This window comes from Xenopus laevis, chromosome 3S, assembly GCF_017654675.1.
Source record: "Xenopus laevis strain J_2021 chromosome 3S, Xenopus_laevis_v10.1, whole genome shotgun sequence".
NCBI lineage: Eukaryota > Metazoa > Chordata > Amphibia > Anura > Pipidae > Xenopus > Xenopus laevis.
The window spans coordinates 105,326,234-105,345,212 of record NC_054376.1 but is presented as its reverse complement, the minus strand read 5'-3'; the positions used below and the strand labels follow the sequence as shown (position 1 = coordinate 105,345,212).

The following is an 18,979-nucleotide window of genomic DNA, read 5'->3' as shown; positions in this document are numbered from 1 at the left end:
TTAATGTTTATGCACCATTGGAAAGTTTTACCATTTTCAAAGTTTTGACAAAAAGTCTGTTTAGAAAAATCTTTGTATGTCTTAAGGAACGACTGTATGTGCTCATTGTTTCCATATATCATAACCATCACACGATGACTAAACCTGCTCTGGCATAGAGTACTAGATAATGTACTGTTTATAATACACTTGAACTATCAACAATGCCACCAGTCCTACAAGGGGAACCACCCTCTCATAACAAAGCCGTGCTATTCTTTTATACGCCTTATATAGCACAAAGGAAGGATTGCAGCTGGTCATTGTTTTGTGATGCATACACTAGGAAAGGTCACATCTTGTTTTCTTCTAAACATGTGCCTAACCAAGGTATTAATGAGTAAGTCTTCACAAGAAAACCTGAAAGAATTTTTAATTGTTGTGTAACATACCATGTACAGCTTGTATGGTGTTATTGTTAGACATGCTGCTAGTCAGCCTTTGCCAGTTCACAAACAAAATAAGTAGAGCCCCATATTTTAAAGGGGTCACATTTGAAAACTAAACACTGTTGAGTTTTACTGGACAAAATCCTAAAACCGAAGTTCTTCTTTAAATAATCTAGAACCCTCATTTCTCGAATTCTCAGGGCACCAGAAAAAAGTGGTGTAAAATCCCGGAAAATGTATTATGCATTATATATTGGTGGAACCACAAAAACAGTGTAAAATAAAGGGAAAACTTAAAATTAAGGGATGCAAAATTGAGGTTTCACTGTATAGGAGGCCACCAAGACATAAGAATCTACATGCAAAATGGACCAGATGGCTCTCTTACCCAATGTAGAGCCAAACTGTATACTTTTAACCTTAATTAAACATTGGTTTTTTCAAAGTAATGAAATCAAGATAATCAGTTTATTTCTTATTATGACTCTAATTTAAACCAGGTAGTATCTACTGGTCTATTTTATATATCTTGGGCTCTTGGAAAATAAATAAATTCTTTCAGAGTTAAAAGGAATACATAGCCAATTTGTTGTTTCCTCTGGAAACTGTTCTTTAGAAAAATAACACAACATAAATGTTACTTGCTGCAAATAAGTCCACATTCAAAGGGTAAGACCCTCATCAAATAATGCACTTATTGATGTAAAGTTTGCTGTATGCAACCAATAGCATAGCTTACACTTTTTGAAAAGTAAACATAATTTTAAGCAACTTTGCAATATACATCAATTAAAAAATATGCAGACTTTTCAGGATTTTTAATTGGTTTGGATCAGTTCCCTAAGCCTAGCCCCCTGCTCTCCTGCCCCAGCTATTTGTGCCTACCTAACCAGCTTTGTATTTGTAATATCCCTGAATCCAGCCACCTGAGGCACATGGCATGATCCCTGACTAGGGACTGCTGGTGAAGGCCAACTGTGTATGCTCGGGGAGGTTATAAGTGAATGCTGCACCATCAGAGAGTTGGGATATAGACAAGAAGAGGGATCCATAAGAAAGAGGGCTATAAGAATGTTGTTCTTGGATTGATGTTTGTACAGTGGCCGACCCAGCTAAAGTATATGCAGGGAGTCTTGCATACACCCGACATATAATTCACACTTACATACAGAGGCCATTCCAGTAATGTACTGTGGTTTGCTTGGCCTTTATTTGCATTTAGCTTTAATAAACCACCTGCCCCAATCCCCTCTGGTGTGTGTTGTCTACTGCAGAGCACAGAAAGGTAAAATAAATACTATCTTAAGAAAAAACATCATCTGTCTTGTAGCATGTAATAAGTAAATGTATATGTTTCAAATTACATACAAATTCAACTTAAGAACAAACCTACAGACCCTATCTCGTATGTAACCCGGGGACTGCCTGTAGTGGGATTTAGCTGCATTTAAGCACAGGTCCAGTCAGGGAGGCACGCATGCTGACCGGCCGCGTCACTCCCTTCAGGTTCGCCCTCCCCTCATGTACGCTCACAAACAGGCACAGGACTGCAGACAAGCGGAACTCACTTAGCCGGACTAGGGGTAGGCAGCAGTGAAAGGAATGTGCCTGTCACCCCCCAAACTTAGCACCCTAAGCACGTGCCTACCCTGCCTACCCCTAGTTCAGCAGATGTTAAAAAGTATCTTTTTGGGGGCAGATGTAGCATTGCCTTAGGGCAGCCAGGCATGTAATGAAAAATCTAAGGATATTTCATGCAAGGGAGATGCAAGTCTAGCAAACAAGGTGTTAAAGGCTACAGAAGGGATTCCCGGATAAATCATTGCAGATGAACGGGATGAATCTCAGATTAACTTCAAATTTACACAGCCATAAAACACTTTATTCACCACACTTAAAAGAAGAAGTGGAATTTCTGAGGCATGTTAAAAAATATACTTCTTTTATGGAGAAAGTCAACTAAGCAAGGGAAGTTCCTAAGAACAGAACATCAAGTTTCTGATCTAAGGTTTGAGACACACAGACACAGCGCCGGATTTAACTTTTGCGCGCCCCTAGGCCGCGCGGTCCGACCAGGCGGCCGCGCGGTCCTAGCGCCCGCCTTCCCAGCGCAAAAAACGCCGGCGCAGCTGGTGCAGTTGAACGGCGGCTGGGCGGCATGCCGCCCCTATTTCTTTGCCGCCCTAGGCCTGGGCCTATGCGGCCTTGCCGCAAATCCGGGCCTGCACGGACAGATTCGGGGAGATTTAGTCGCCCGGCGACTAATCGCCTCTCCTTCTGGGGGACAATCTCCCCGAACTGCCTTTGCGTGTCTTCCTGTCCGCTATAATGAAAAGTTGCCTGCGCTAAAGCACACGCACCGCTTTGTTTTCTGAAGTCGCCCGAAGTTTCCTCGTGATTTGTCCGAAGTTTCCTCGGATTTGTCTGGGAAAGAAAAATCTTAACGTCTATGGACACCTTTTAGAGCCTACCCACAAACCATAGTTTGCAGGAGTCACCAATCAGATGACTTTTGTAGAGAACAACTTCCTCTACATGATGCTTCATAATGGTGACTTTAGGGTACACTACATAGTGATCTTTTTGTGTACTTCCACGCATAGGTTGTATGCTATTTCTCATACACATCAACACCCAGATATGTCTTGTGTACACATATGCAGTGAGTTACCCTGCCTATACTGAGTTACCACCTCATGCCTTTAATACTGGTGCATATAAAATGCACATTCTGTAATGCTTATAAGAAGACAGTTGAGATAAATGGCTGCTTTGTGTAATCTCCAGAATACAGGGAATTGATCCATAAAAAGCAATGCTGCATGCAGACTGTACAAGCATCTGTAATAATGGGCACATTGAGGCAACCCAAAATCTCTATAGAAATTATCTTGGCAAGTGAACAATTGTTGTTGCAGAAGGGCAATAGTAGAGCATATAGATACAGGTCAGGGTTAGTCTGAACACGCTTTATGATTTGCACATGCTATTGATGATTGTTTATGGGCTTATTACAGTTAAAGGGGTTGTTCACCTTCCAAACACTTTTGTCAGTTGAGTTTGATACATAAGTTCACCACAGACAAAGACTTTTTTCAATTGCTTCCCCAAAACTGAAGTTTAAAGTTTAATGTTCCTGTCTCTGGGGTTTGAGTCTGACAGCTCCGTGATCCAGGAGCATCTGAACTGTTACAATTTGCTACATTTAGTTGATACAATTAGTTGATACATTTCTCAGCAGCATCTGTGGAATATTAGCAACTATTGTATCAATTCTAACAGCTGCCTTTAATGACCCCAGTAACCATGCATTGATTTGAATAAGAGACTGGAATATGAATAGGAGAGGCCTGGATAGAAAGTCAGAGTAATAAAAATAGCAATAACAATACATTTGTAGCCTTACAGAGCATTTGTGTTTTTTTTTTTAGATAGGGTCAGTGACCTCCATTTGAAACCTGGAAAGAGTCTGAAAAAGAAGGCAAATAATAAAAAAAAAACTAACAAATAAATAATGAAGACCAATTGAAAAGTTGCTTTGAATTTTACATTCTATAACATACTAAAAGTCAACTTGAAGGTGACCCACCCCTTTAAGGGAGAACTAAATCCTACCCTATCATAAGCCCCCCTAAGTTTACAGGCATTGCCCCCCTCCCATCCCTTAAATGAAGAGAAGTGCAGCAGAGTTCCTGGCCGTAATCTTCAGGATATTCGCATATTCTTCGGGTCTCTTCGCCGTCACAAAACCTACCGGCGCATGCGCAGTTGGGCCAAGTCAGGAATCAGCTTCAACTGGGAATACGCAAATTGGCGATGAGACCCGAAGACTACACAAAGATCCGCAAGAGCTGTTTCTCTGCATTTAAGGGTGAGCATTTTTTAAAGGGGTTTTTCTTACACTAAAGCACATCGCGGAGAGGGAGGGAGAGGTGGGCAATGCCTTGAAGCTTACGGGGGCTTGTGGTGGTGGGGGGTTTAGTTCTCCTTTAAAGAATTGTCATTGTCCCCCTCCCAGAACTGGTTTAGAAGGTGAAAAATTAAACTTTACACTTCAATATTAGAAAAACAGTCACAGATAGAAAATAGACAACAATTGGAAGAAGTGTTTATTTCTGGTGAACTATCTGAAACCAACTGAACTGAAACAATTAACAGTGGCTTCTAGCACAAATCTTGAGTGAATGCAATACTAAACAAACTCACAGTATGTATTTTTTATCCAGAGGGGAGGGAGGATAATATTTCTAGGCTTTGTATTGCATTAGACTTCATTGTGAAGTCATTTAAACCCCACAATGACTTTGTTTATTGATACACAAATACCAATCTGAATGCTATGAGAGGGGTGTTCTGCTTAAACAGAAACACATGTGAAAGATGTTATTATATATTATTGCTTCAAGTAATCACGGGGATTTTTACAAATATTCTATACAAAAAAAGAATCTGGATAAAGTCTTATGCGATAATACTGACTAAACCACACTAAATGAATTATGCCAAAAAATGCTCAAACATTGGCCTTAGCAGAGATATTAATGTTTCCAGTTGTTAATGCATTAAACAGCCAGGCCAACATGTAATGTATAGTAAGAAAGGACGCTGAGAAAGAAAACACAAACAACCTAGTAGAAGAGAAGGAGAAACAACACATTCATGGGGAATGTAATATGTTTCATTAGAGCAAAAAACATTTACAAAGAACATTGTGGATGTTAGCGATCATGTTTGCGTCCTTTTTGACCGATGATGACTTACTTGCAAAGTCTGCTAGCAAATGGCTTTTGCAAACATTCCCAATGTATGTTATACAATTTCTCATATTTTGCAACTAAGTATTTAACGAAACTCCAGAGCAAGTGTTAACGCTAACCTTCATGTAGTGATATAATATTCGCCAGTGAATGATTTTACAATGCGAGCAGCGCTAAATAATAAACATTGCTTGCGATTTTTAATTACGTCCCCACTTGGACAGAGTTCACCAACTGATTTACAGGTACGGGATCCGTTATCCGGAAACCTGTTTTCCAAAAAACTCCAAATTACGGAATGACCGTCTCCCATAGACTCCTTTTTATCCAAATTATCCAAATTTAAGAAATGATTTACTTTTTTCTGTAATAATAAAACAATAGCTTGTACTTGATCCAAACTTAGATTTAATTAATCCTTATTGGAAGCAACACCAACCTATTGGGTTTATTTAATGTTTACATGATTTTCTAATAGACTTAAGGTATGAAGATACAGAAAGATCCACTATCCGGAAATCACCAGGTCCCGAGCATCCTGGATAACAGATCTCATACCTATATATGCTTACAAAAAATCCTATAGGAATGAATAGAAAGTTGGTGTTTTTTTTTCTAATCTGTCCCAAATCATCATCATCATTATATATATATATATATATATATATATATATATATATATATATATATATATATATATATATATATATATATGGTAAAAATGGCAAAAAAAGGTGTTTACATTTTAGTCTACAAGACCTCAGATGCCTTAGCAATAACATGTACTGTCACATTAGCAAATGTGTGTATTTTTCTATGAATTTCATATTTTATATTATTGCATTACAAAATCAAAACCAATAAAACACATTAGGAGTTGACTTTTAAAAACAAGCTTGATCAATGTAACCTGACTTATAATGCACACTAAGGAGCTAGAAAAAAAAACTAGAAAAACATACAATACTTAGATTGTAACCTCTACGGGATAGGGACCTCCTTCTTTTGTCTCTTTTTTTTCTCCTATTAATACAGTATATGGTATATATGCATAAGCAGCACTATATAATTTAAATATACATATATAAATATGATCTGTATGACTCTCACATACAGCTTATATTACAAGGAGAGAGCTCATTTTCCATATTGGGCTTTGGGAGCAGTTCCACTTAGTCTGGAGACACATGGGAATTATGCCAATGCATGATCATCTGTGTATCAAAAGCAGCTTTATATACACATACATATCAGTATATTCCCACAAGGTTTATTGCTATGTAATGTTCCTGTAAGATAGTAAGGGAACATATCTTCCTCCAGGCACTTCCTCATATCACAAAAGAGGAATGTGTCCTCATGTGATGCAAACACTTCTACATATGGCCAATGTGGTCAAAACAATAGCGCTACAGAAATAGGGTACTGTTAAATATGACATACTGCCCCTGAAAATGTGTTTTGTCTCAATAAAATGGAAAAGACATAGGGCACTACTTTGAAACAACTGGGGTCATCTACAATGCAGGAGACAGTGCACTAATTGCAGAAGAAGGCCACAATCAGCCAATTGTTTATACGTTGCAGGCTGCATCCTGCAATATATAACTTGCCACAGGCCTCTGTGCTCCTTCTCAGAGACCTGTAGCATGTCCTTGGATTGAGAGACAGTTCCTGCTTTCCCTTTCAGGAATCCCAGCTGGTAGTAATAACTAGCTGGTACTGTCAGGACTGGACAGTATGTTGTTAATACTGGTTCTTATGAATGTAGAATGTGGCATGACTACAGTATAACAACAACTAGAGTAACAAGGAAAAATGCAGCGTTCAAGCCATTTTTATCCAATTACAGGCAATAAAAAGATATCCATTAAAAGGCTCTAAAGGTTTGAGAAATAGCAAATATCCCATACAAAGCATTCATTAAAGCAACATTATCCCAAGTAGCGCATCAGGATTTGTAACCTCTGTAGGTCTAGTTGTGCTTCTCTTTCTTTTGCCCTTGGTCATGTTTTGTATCACTCACTTAGCTTCCTTTATTGAGCTTTTCAGCTAGAAAATGTTCATCTTTTTGAAAGATGGTCTGTGTTTATCCAACAAGTCAGACAAATAAATGTCTTTATCTTGCCCAATGACAAAAGACAGGTTATTTTTAAACGTTTGTTCTAAAATGCACTCATTTTTGGTTCTGAGTGCTGTTCAGTTGGGCATTTTAACAGATACAGTATCTGGTTCTTAGGGTCAGTGACTAAAAAAGAAATAGGAGAGGAACTGAACACAGAATGTGTAATTGATAAGGGTCTAAAAAAAGTCAGAGGATTTATTTTTAATTGCCCTAGGTCTAAACAGGCTAAAACAAGAGCCCTTTCTCTTCTCTTTTTCTCTTCTGTTTCACGAAAATGAAAATTTAATATTAGCTTTATCACACTGAAATAAGAAACTTTCTGAATACAATCAATTAAAAATTCTGTACTGTTAATGAAATAATCAAGTTTATCTTCACTATTCCTCTATCAGCATCTGTTTCTCCTCATTCTGTCTTCATTCAGGAGTTGGGTGTTAGACGAATGATCCAATATATCTTATTGGGGGGCTCCTTTTGCCTAGAAGATGTATTAGAGCTCACTCTATTAAAATCACCAGAAATCCTGTCTCTCTACATGCAGAATTTGTGCAAAAGGCAGTTATTTTGTTAGATTTTGTTTGTACTGGAATCAGTTATTTGAGTGAGCTCTAATACATCTGCTAGGAAACAAGTCCCCCTATAAGATATATTGGATCATTCATCTGACACCCAACTGCTGCATGAAGACAGAATAAAGAGAAATGGATGCTGAGAGAGGAATAGTAAATATAAACTTGAATATTTCATAAACAATGCAGAATTGATTATATTTAGAAAGTTTCTTATTTCAGTAGGATGAAGCTTTTATTAAATTTTCATTTTTCCCCTTTAAGTTGAAAACTGAGACAGAGGAAGTTGAAAACTGGCACAAAGGACAACTTGGACTACATGGGGGGGTGTCTTCTGCCATTGTTCAGCCATTGGCCATTTTTAATTGATCAGCATTTTTACGATAGGGTCACCCTTACAGTACTACTAATGGCCTGTTGTAAGTGGCACTGTGTTACCTTACAATGTTCAAGAAGCAGAACCAGATTATATTTATTAGCAAATGTACCTACTAGGTTCTACTGCTAAAATTCCTATGGAAATATATGTTTCTTAATAATCAATATATATTTATATTCACAAAAAAAGACACACAAAAAAACAGAAGATTCCCATGCCCAGTAAAGCAAGCGCACAATCCAGTACCACGTCTACTTCATTTAAAGGAGACATATAGGATGAGTGAAAAAAACTAATTTTGTACGCAATATTTGGTGTTGCTTTTACATGGTGCTACAAATTAATATTATCTTGAAAAATAGCCCCTTTATTGGAGCTCCCTATAGATGTTCTCTGTTCCCTGTCTGTCGTTCAAATGAGGGGTGGGCATGTCCTAACCGTCCCTACCAGTACGAGAAGGACAGCCAATCACAGCCTGCAGTCACACAAGCACAGACAGGCTTCAGTTTCCTATCAGGTCCTGCTAGCTGCTGATTGGTTCATGTCCTACAGTGCAGTGAGCTGAGAGCCACCAGCTCCCCTGCACAGCCTGGGAATTCAGAGAGCAGGAAGTGGAAGAGAAGGGAGGAATTATTAGGGTTTTGCAGAAATATTTAATAAATCAGCCTGAAATACTACTTTTTTAAGCACAATTCTTCTATGTCTAAATGAGTATAATGGTACATTCCTATTTTTACACAAAATGTCTCCTTTAAAACACAATATCTTCTATTTTTGGGACCTTTGGAGCACCTGTGCATCTTCTATTGGTTGCAATACCATAAAATGCAATTTTGTTTTTGATGATGAGCTCTGCAAGATTTGGTCTGAATCAGTCATGGGCAATATACGACCTGCAAGATATTGTTGAGGGACAACTCTCAGAACCCAGAGGGATGCTGGGAATTATTCATAACTTCTGGAGAACCAGAGGTTGCATGTATATGGTATAACATTGTCCCTCTATCAACAAGAAATTTTGTTGATCTATGTTTGGTGCTGTGCTAATTCAAATAAATGCCCTTGAAACTGCAGGCACCTGAATGGTTAAATTCTTGCTTTCAGGGAGTCTTGGCCCAATACAAGGGGTTAGCAGGGGAAAAGCAGAAAAGAGCAGACATTCGGCTGAAGGGTCAGCTGACAACTCCAAGTATCCTTGCACAAAGACAATCTGCCAGAGGCTTTCATTATGTGGCTGCTTTTCAGAGCAGATGCCTCTTTCTTTAATGTGCAAGTGCATTTTATAAAATTCAAAAAGTCACGTGTTCCCTGGAGCACTGAACTTCTGCAGAAACAACTCAAGGATGTTTGACGTTGTCATGCACAGTTACCTTAAATCAACAAAATATCTTGAGACAGACCAAAACAACCAACATTTAAAACAAAATACTCATATATATATATTTCATGTATGTACATAGGGGTCATTTTCCATTTGCTTCCATTAAGTCAGAAAAAACACGTTATTTATATAATAAAATCTCTCCTCTGCATATTTTAATGGAAGCCCCCACAGCGCCCTGCCTCAGCAAAGACATTCAACATAGGTAGCTATTTTAAAGAAACAGTAAAATCAAAAAATTAAAGTGTTTTAAAGGAATGACAATATAATGTAGTTATCCTGCAGTGGTAAAATTGGTGTGTTTGCTTCAGAAACCCTACTACTACAAGCTGCTATGTAGACATGGCAGCAACCATTGAAGCACAGGATACACAGCAGATAACAGATACGTTCTGAAGAATCCCATTGTATACTACAGAACTTGTTATCTGTTGTGTATCCTGTGCATTTTCTCCTTTTTCAGTTTTAAATGGCTGACCCTTGGCTACACAGCAATTTGTTTATATAATTTATAGAAGAGTTTCTGAAGCAAACACACTATTTGTACCAGTGCAGCACAACAGTACATTACATGTTCATTACTTTAAAACATTTTTATTTTTTGGTGCTACTGTTCCTTTAACATTCCTGTGTAACTAAAATCACTACATGTGCTATTGTGTGGTTGCCTAAGGGCCACAGGATACGTCAGTAGTAGAAGCTATCTGGCAGCCCCCGTTCTTAAGCATAAATAGAAATATGCAGATAATACATATCTTTGGGGACACAGGGATTTTCTGTATTTTACTACTAAGATCACATAAACTCGATTCATATAAACATTCTTGGGTGGGGGTTCAAAGCTTTTTAAAGCTGGTGTGTTGCTACAGAAAGATACTTACAGCCACGGTAATAATTTGACGCTATTTTAAGCATACATCACTGGCTTATTAGTGCCTATTGTAATTACTTATACCCTGTGTCCCTAAGAGCATTAGAACAGAAGCCTAGAACTCAGGTCTTCTCTCTAATAAGCCATTCATAAAAGGTTTTCTTAATTACACTATGACAGAGTGTTGATACCAAAGGTGAAGAGGGACCTGCTTGTGAACGTATACAATATTACAACATTTAAGGGCCACTAAAGGTAGTTATTCCTTAATGTACTGTTTTGTGCATTATTTAAGAAGCGTTATTTAAGGAACAATTCATCAAAGTATTTTCGCATGCGCTAATAGACATATCGCAAGCATTAATCCTACATTTCTGCACAACGGTATTCTAATTGCATTGTGATACTTATAGAATTAATCCTAGCACAGTGATCCCCAACCAGTAGCTCGTGAGCAACATGTTGCTCTCCAACCCCTTGGAAGGTGCTCTCAAACCAGGTGCTTATTTTTGAATTTCAGGCTTGGAAGTTAGTTTTAAATGCATAAAAACCAAATATAGTGCCAAGCAGAGCCTTCTGTAGGCTGCCAGTCCACATAGGGGATATCAAATAGCCAATCACAGTCCTTATTTGGCACCCCAAGGAACTTTTTCATGCTTGTGTTGCTCCCCAACTCTATTTACATTTGAATGTGGCTCACGGGTAAAAAAAGGTTGGGAACCCCTGCATAGCAGAAGTAGAAGTCTCTTTTTACAGTATTCTAGTCATTCCTTTCCCTGGGAAACTTAATATAATATGACACAGAACGCAGTGCATTCTGGACTTGCCCAAGGTATCATGAAAATGTGTAAGTGGCGGTAGGTAAGGTTCCAGTTCCTCATAAAGGTCTTTAATTGCTGCCCTACAGCTCCTCACTACATCTTTCTCTGTTAATCCATCTGATGTTGTTTAGTAATGCCTACTTCTTGGAGGTGTTACATTTCACAGTAATTATCGCACAATTTTATGCTTTTATCGCTTAAAAGATGCTAGTGAATAATGCTTTAGGATTAATTCTATAAGTATCACAATGCAATTAGAATACCGTTGTGCAGAAATGTAGGATTAATGCTTGCGATATGTCTATTAGCGCATGCGAAAATACTTTGATGAATTGTTCCTTAAATAACGCTTCTTAAATAATGCACAAAACAGTACATTAAGGAATAACTACCTTTAGTAGCCTACAGAAGGCTCTGCTTGGCACTATATTTGGTTTTTATGCATTTAAAACTAACTTCCAAGCCTGAAATTCAAAAATAAGCACCTGGTTTGAGAGCACCTTCCAAGGGGTTGGAGAGCAACATGTTGCTCACGAGCTACTGGTTGGGGATCACTGTGCTAGTGGTATCCCGAATGTCTATAATGCTATAGATTGCACTAATGACGTGTGACTATATCAAATGCCCTAAAATATCGCACATGCTATAAAATACAACACAATTCAGCTAAAATGAACGTAAAAATATTACTTCTTAAAGTAAACTTTAAGTGAATCGATCGTTAATTCTAAATATATAAGAAGTGATACATTTTTTATGCCATGCTATAAATAACACTCAATTTATCGACCTTTAGTGAATCAGCCCCAATATTTTTTCTTATTTCACAAGGGCTTGTTAAAGTATATTTTTAAATTGCAGAATATAAAGCCGCCTATTTTGTGCACAATACATTCCCTCCATGAGAGCTGCCATACTGCCTGTTTCTTCAAAGGCTTTCTCCAAAGACAGCCAAAAACAACATCCTTTTGGTCATATATACAAGATTCTGGGTTTTTTTGGCACTCCAAAAAGAGAATGCTTTAAGCCAAGTTTACAAAGGCTCCCAGTCTTATGCACAATAGGTATTATAAAAGGTATTATAAAATAAAATCTTCTCATGCACCTTGCTGTCTATTAGGGGAAATCAATTAAAGAGTAGTTCCTCTTTAGTACAGTACTAAGTGCAATCCAGATATTATCGTTTGCCCTGTAATTATGTCTGGAACATGCAACTCGTTATCTGGAAGTCTATGCCTTGATTCAATTTAGGCATCTCAGCTGTTCCCCTTGTACCACTTGTGTACCAAGTGTTGGACAAAGACAGCTGAGTTGCTCTTGCATCTGTTCCCTCTCCAGCCTTCCAGGCACACAGCTAATTCTTACAGAATGAAATGTTGTCCAAAGCAGATGCCGTCCCCTACTTAATAGCATTTCCGAGATGAAGATCTCTGCTCTGTGGTGCTCTACCATGAAGTTCTATCTGATAAATGTTCCAGACATGGATCCTAGCATATTTTCCATGATGTTTAATGTAAGTAGAATTAGTTCAACAAAAAAGTAATGACATACTGTATGTTCTGCTGCAGCTTCATAAAACCTTACAAAACCATTAAAAATTCACCCAGCAGCCATAAAATAGGTTGTGTGCCTTTCTAAAGTAAATACAATGTATGCTCATATTACCCTGACATGTTTATGTATCCATTTTTATAACATGTACTCATGTAAAAGGTGACAACTCCCACACCTTTCACTGAGATGAGTTACTTTTTAACCTCAGCAGAAAGATACAATAATCTGTTCTCTAACACGCAGGAATGTCCAAGGTATAGCTCTCATAGCCATCTGTTGTGGTGGTGGGACCCTGTGAAAAGGCTTTATGACTGTCCAACCTAGTTCTAGATCTACAACTGCCAGCCAAAGAGTGTTATACTTCAACAAAAATAATAGATGCAAGTTGGCCAATGATATTGAGATATTGAGTGTTTGTGCTGTCTTGTCCTACTATACCTGAAATCCCACAGTCACAGTACCTTCCAGAGACTATTATACTCCCTAATACTATAGTAACCATCTCACCCTACAATACCTGCTATCCCAAAGTTAAGGTCCAATCACAGTTGTTATCCAAACTGCTAATATAGGCACCACCTTTCCCTATTATACCTGCTATCCCACAGAAACAGTCTCTCCCCCCCCCAGAGATTATTATCCCCACTGCTACTATAGGCACCATCTCTCCCTACTATACCTGCTATCCCACAACCAGTCCCTTCCCAGAGACTATTATGCCACTGCTACTATAGGCACCATCACTCCCTACTATACCTGATATTCCACAGCCACACTCCCTTCGGAGAGACTATTATCTCACTGTTACTATGGGCTATCTCACTGTTACTATTTGGCTATTGTTAAACCACAACTTTCAGAAGCCACAGGATCTGATTGGGAAGGTCTGTACTTGAAGAGCAAGTAAAAATAAGCACAAAAGTCAATGGCAGATATCCCTTTTACAACTGGAAGATGTTTTTTGCCTTCATGATTTTCCAGGGTTTTGGGCTGTTTGACTCTGGTTTCCATAAAAAATCCAAAAAACGTGTGGTTTTCACCACAAGTCAAATTTATATTTTTAAAATAATGAGAAGAATATTTTTATAAATACTCCCCATAATGTATGGTTTGTAACATAAATGAAATAGAGTAAAAAAAAACTATCCATAACTCCTAAATTCTACCATTTTATAAATCACTGGGCAATAATCTATTCAAAGGCATAAATCATGTGATGTTCTATCTTGTCTCGTGGTTGCATGCCACGGATATACTTTATCTAGCTATGTGCATCCAGTTCAAAAATCAATTCTTAAAAGGAAATGGGAATTTTAAGGTCCATATGAAGGCATGTAATAAAATAACTTTAGTTCCTATAAAGTCAAATTCTCAGGCTGGCGGGGCATTGTACAATTTATGCTCCACTGAATAGTACTGAAGAGTATTAAGACCTTAGTGACCAATGAATGAACAAATAAATTGCCATAATTCTCTAACTGGAGAAAAAAAAACTTATTGAGAGAGGCACAAGTGCAAGACCACAGCAACCAATCATAACTAGCTCTGACCTAGTTTACGGCAGTTATATAAATGAAAGCAAACACCTGATTGGTTGTTATGGGTTAATGCACCAGTGCAATGTTACTCCTGCCTTTGTTAAATTCCCCAATACATTTCTCCCAAACAATACCAAATACACTCCATAAAATCACAGTCTCTAACTGTGTGATGTGCAAAGTGTATCCCTGTGCAAAACACCTGCCATTCAATATGAACTAAAGTCCTACAAATGGCAGCAGCAGGTAGTGACTGCTATGACTGGGCGATACTGGGAACCTATATAATTACAATCACAAAAGCAAAATGAATAGAGGGAATTGCTGCCACATGATTTACACAATAGGGACTTTCCCTACATTCTTCAATAACAAGAAAACTCGAGATGGAACTCAATTGGGATAAAAGGATCATAAAGGAAAAGTGAAATAAAAACCAGAGCCCCGGCAGGGTGAGTTGAGCTATTTTCCTGTAATCGTAATGAGCATGTGCATTTTACTATTTGTCTGGAGATTGCATGAAACACCTGTTCATTACTCCTGATAGAGACACGATTTCAACCAGTGCTCTGAGTTACAAAGCAACACACCAGGCTACACGGAAACAGCCGTTGAGAAAAACAACAAAAAAAGTTTAAATAATGCCACTCTCACCCCTGAACGGTTCTTTATAAAATGAATAATGTATCTCCCAACTCAGGAACTACCCAGCCCTCCAGGTAGAAAGAAGAGGACAACTGCCAGGCTGCAGGAAAGGTTTCTTTTCGCAGGAACTAAATGTATAATGTGCAGAACCCCATGAAATCTCTTTCTCACAATATTCTACTTGGACTCGCTGCAGCTCAGTAGCCCCCCACTCCAGAACTGCAGGCTTACAAACCAGAACTGGCCCCTAAAAGGTTTAATTTTAAGCCTCTTGTGCTTACACATATTGCCACAACGAATATATTGCAAAAAATCTATTTACCACTTAATTGTATCAACTGCTGCCCTCTGCTGTTGTTGGACTACAATTCCCAGCATCCCATGACAGTCTTTGGCAGTTAGGGGTTGCTGGTAGTTGATGTTTATCTGGCGTTTAAGGCGGTTATTTACTAAAATCCTAATTTATCTCCTAATTCAAATAAAAAAAAGCTTGACCAAAATCCCATGCCGATTTCGCCTTATTTATTTATAAAATAACTCAAATAAATCGGATCGGTAAAAAAACTGATAAAATGGAATGGAAACCTGAATAGTACGATTTCTTCTGACTTTTTCCTCTCATATCTCTCAATTTTTTTGGGGTCTTTGCCCTGAAAATTCAGAAGTTATCGGGTTAGGCTTAAACCCAATACAGACCACAATAACTTCCGATTGGGATATGCATATCTCCCATTGATTTTGGATTCAGGCTGTTTGCAGCATTGGGGTATAATAAATCTCGAAAAATGAGAGTTGTTTTCTCCCATGGAAATTTTGAGTTTCTGCCCCAAAAAGCCTAATTTGAGGTTTAGTAAATAACACATTAAGTTTAACACCCCAAGTAAAGTCAAAACTAATAGAGAACAGATATAAAGATATAAGTAGCTCACCAATAGATCTAGCTGGAAATGTAGATAAAAACAGACTGAAAATGTACACTGGTTATGTATTGCTATAGCTAGGCAATACTGCAATGGTACCTGTGTACTGACAGACAATGAGCCATACAGTTACATAGAGAAGATATAAAGACAACATATTTAGTTCAAAATGTACATGAATGAATAGAAAGAGTAGATAGATAGATAGATAGAAAGATAGATAGATCGCTAAGGGGGGAGAAAGAGATAGATGATAGCTAAATAGATAGATAAATGACAGATGATAGGGAGAGGGGAGACAGAGATAGATGATAGACAGATAGATGACAGATGATAGATAGATGATAGATAGATTTAGAGATACTGTACATAGATGCCAACTTATCCAGCACCATGGGATGTTACTCACATGTGCAATGATACAAGCAGTGATACCCCAGCAACAGTGCTTACAGAATGCATTTTAGGACATCCTGCAGCGAAATACCTGTCCTTCCTGCAATGTCCTATGCCTTCGGAATGGCGCATTGGTTACTTTTACCGTCACTCATCGTCCAAATCTGCAGTCACACCTCCGTCATCTACCCTCCCTTCTCAGCCATCAGTCATATGAACTCCACCCTCAGCCCTCCATCCTCCTCCCTCAAGTCATCTGTCTTCCACCCTCATTCCTCTGCCTTCCGCCCTCAGTCCTCTTCTTTCAGTCATCTTCCTTCTGCCCTCTCTCACCACTTTAGAAACTTATGGATAAGACTGTCGGCTGAAAAGAGAGATCTGAGGGGGGAGTGCTGAGGAAAGAGGGTGGAGGGCTCAGAAGCGAGGGTGGAAGGAAGAGGACTAAAAGGAAGAGGACTGAGGGTGGAAGGCAGAGGACAGAGGGCGGAGGATGGAGGGCGGAGTTCTGACTGACAGCTGAGAAGGGAGGGTAGATGACGGAGGTGTGATTGCAGATTTGGACGATGAGTGACGGAAAAAGCAACCGATTCAGCATTCCGAAGGCATAGGACATCGCAGGAAGGAGATGTATTTCACTGCAGGATGTCCTAAAATGCGTTCTGTAGCAATACTACTACTCTGAATCGTACCCTGTAATAGCACCTGGTGACTTGTACACGATTCATCCCTAGCCCTCCATTCATCTCCAAAGTATTATAAGAAACTACAGGTTTTGGAAAGATATGGATTAAATAAAGAATGTAAGTGTTGGTCATTATTTTCACAAGGCAGGAGACACGGTGACGGGCAAACTTTACCATGGCACAATGGGCTGCCCTGAGAAGCCTGGGCATGTATCACATGGGCACCTGTACCTGAGCTATTGTGCCCTGCTGAATGGAGCTGTAGCCAATCAATAGCTGCCTGGCAATTATCACATACCAGTAGGGTCTTGTTCCAATGAAACAGGGTATCGGCATGACAGGCTGGTGATCACTCAATACATGAAACAGGTGCCTAAAAGCATTCTTTCATCCAATGCAATGGCTTTATACTGCCACTCTTTTACTGCCACTCTTATATTGTTATACTGCCACTCTTATACTGTTGCACTGCCACTGTTATCTGCCAGTTACCCGCATGGTGACACTCCTACACTGAGCAGGGTGCCAGGTTGGCTAGTACTAGCCGTTGCTCACCTGGTAAGGTTTTGTGCGCCGTGTTCCCCATGCTCCAATCTGATGCCAATGGCTACAGCAGCTGGAAGGTGTCACACTACCCAGTTTCGGGCACTGAAGGTCCATTTAATCCTGTGCTCTCAGGTATATGATGCTGGCCGCTCCCACTGTGTGTTAGCACGATGCGCTGATAAGTCCGGGGCTGCCGAGCAGCAGCCTTGTCTCAGTCTCCCTCCTCACGGCACAGCAGCCCCAAGCCGTCTAACTACAGCCACAGCCTGAGCGGCTCAAGCACTACGGGGCGGGACTTGGAAATCCGGATACGCCCCTCGTAAAGCGTGACACGCCCATCACTCAACTCTGCCTGACTCTCTCAAGCTCTGTCATTATGAGTAAAAGAGGTTTAGCGGGGGAGTGGGGCTGCGTGTGTGTGTCAGCTGCGGGGTCGAGTATGGGGGAACTCAAACATACATATATGTATACATAAGACTTTATAAATGTATATGTCCATGGAAATACGTTGCGATACTCGTTACACTTTACAGAATAAATTCCCAGCTCACGTTTTAAACGCAAACATGGCGCCTTTTGAGTTTCCTCCTCAGCGCAAAAGTTTTGACATGAAAAAGTCTTTATTTTCGGAGCCTTGTAGCGTGACATTATTTGGGGATTATAATATCATGGTCCCATTGGCCTCCAAGTCAGTTTTCACAGCCAGGGCTCAAATGATAAGAGTATCAAAATACCTCAGAACTACCACTCATCAGTGGGCCCTCATGTGGCTAAACTTTTAGCCTATTTCATGGTCAATCCCTATTTCAATGAGAACAAAAAGGCTTAATAGATAGAATAATAGATCATAGTTAGGGTTGCCACCTGGATGGTATTTTACCGGCCTGGCTTATTAAAGGTGAACTAAACCCTTAATTTAAAAAAACCCTACCCCCTAACCTACATAGACCCCTTCCCTGCTTCCACCAGCCTAGCTGTTACCCCTGGTAAATGCCCCTAACCCTTTACTTACCCCTCTGTGGAGATTCAGGGCATCGGAGTTCACAGGCGCCATCTTCTTCACTTCGAGTCTTCTTCCGGCGATTTGGGCAATTTCTGTGACTTTCGATACATGCGCAGTTGTTGTGAAATGGATGATTGCTCCAACTGCGCATGTGCCAATGTGCCGCTCTCTTCCCGAAGATTACCGGAGTGAAGAAGATGGCGCCCGTGAACTCTGATGCCCTGAATCTCCACAGAGGGGTAAGTAAAGAGTAAGGGGCATTTACCAGGGATAACAGCTAGGCTGGGGGGAGCAAGGAGGGGATCTATGTAGGGTAGTTCTTTTTTAAATTAAGGGTTTAGTTCTCCTTTAATAAGTAAAGAC

The 18,979-nt window shown here is 39.4% G+C and overlaps 1 protein-coding gene across 1 annotated transcript in view; it reads right to left on the bottom strand.

Annotated features, from left to right (window-relative positions):
* neurl1b.S (neuralized E3 ubiquitin protein ligase 1B S homeolog) overlaps positions 1-17,892 on the bottom strand; it is a 57,632-nt gene extending 39,740 nt beyond the window's left edge. The window contains exon 1 of the mRNA XM_018256141.2: positions 17,623-17,892. Within this exon, the coding sequence (XP_018111630.1) occupies positions 17,623-17,653 (31 nt within the window). The 5' untranslated portion in view covers positions 17,654-17,892. The remainder of the gene's footprint in view (positions 1-17,622) is intronic.
* Between the last annotated feature and the right edge of the window lie 1,087 nt (positions 17,893-18,979).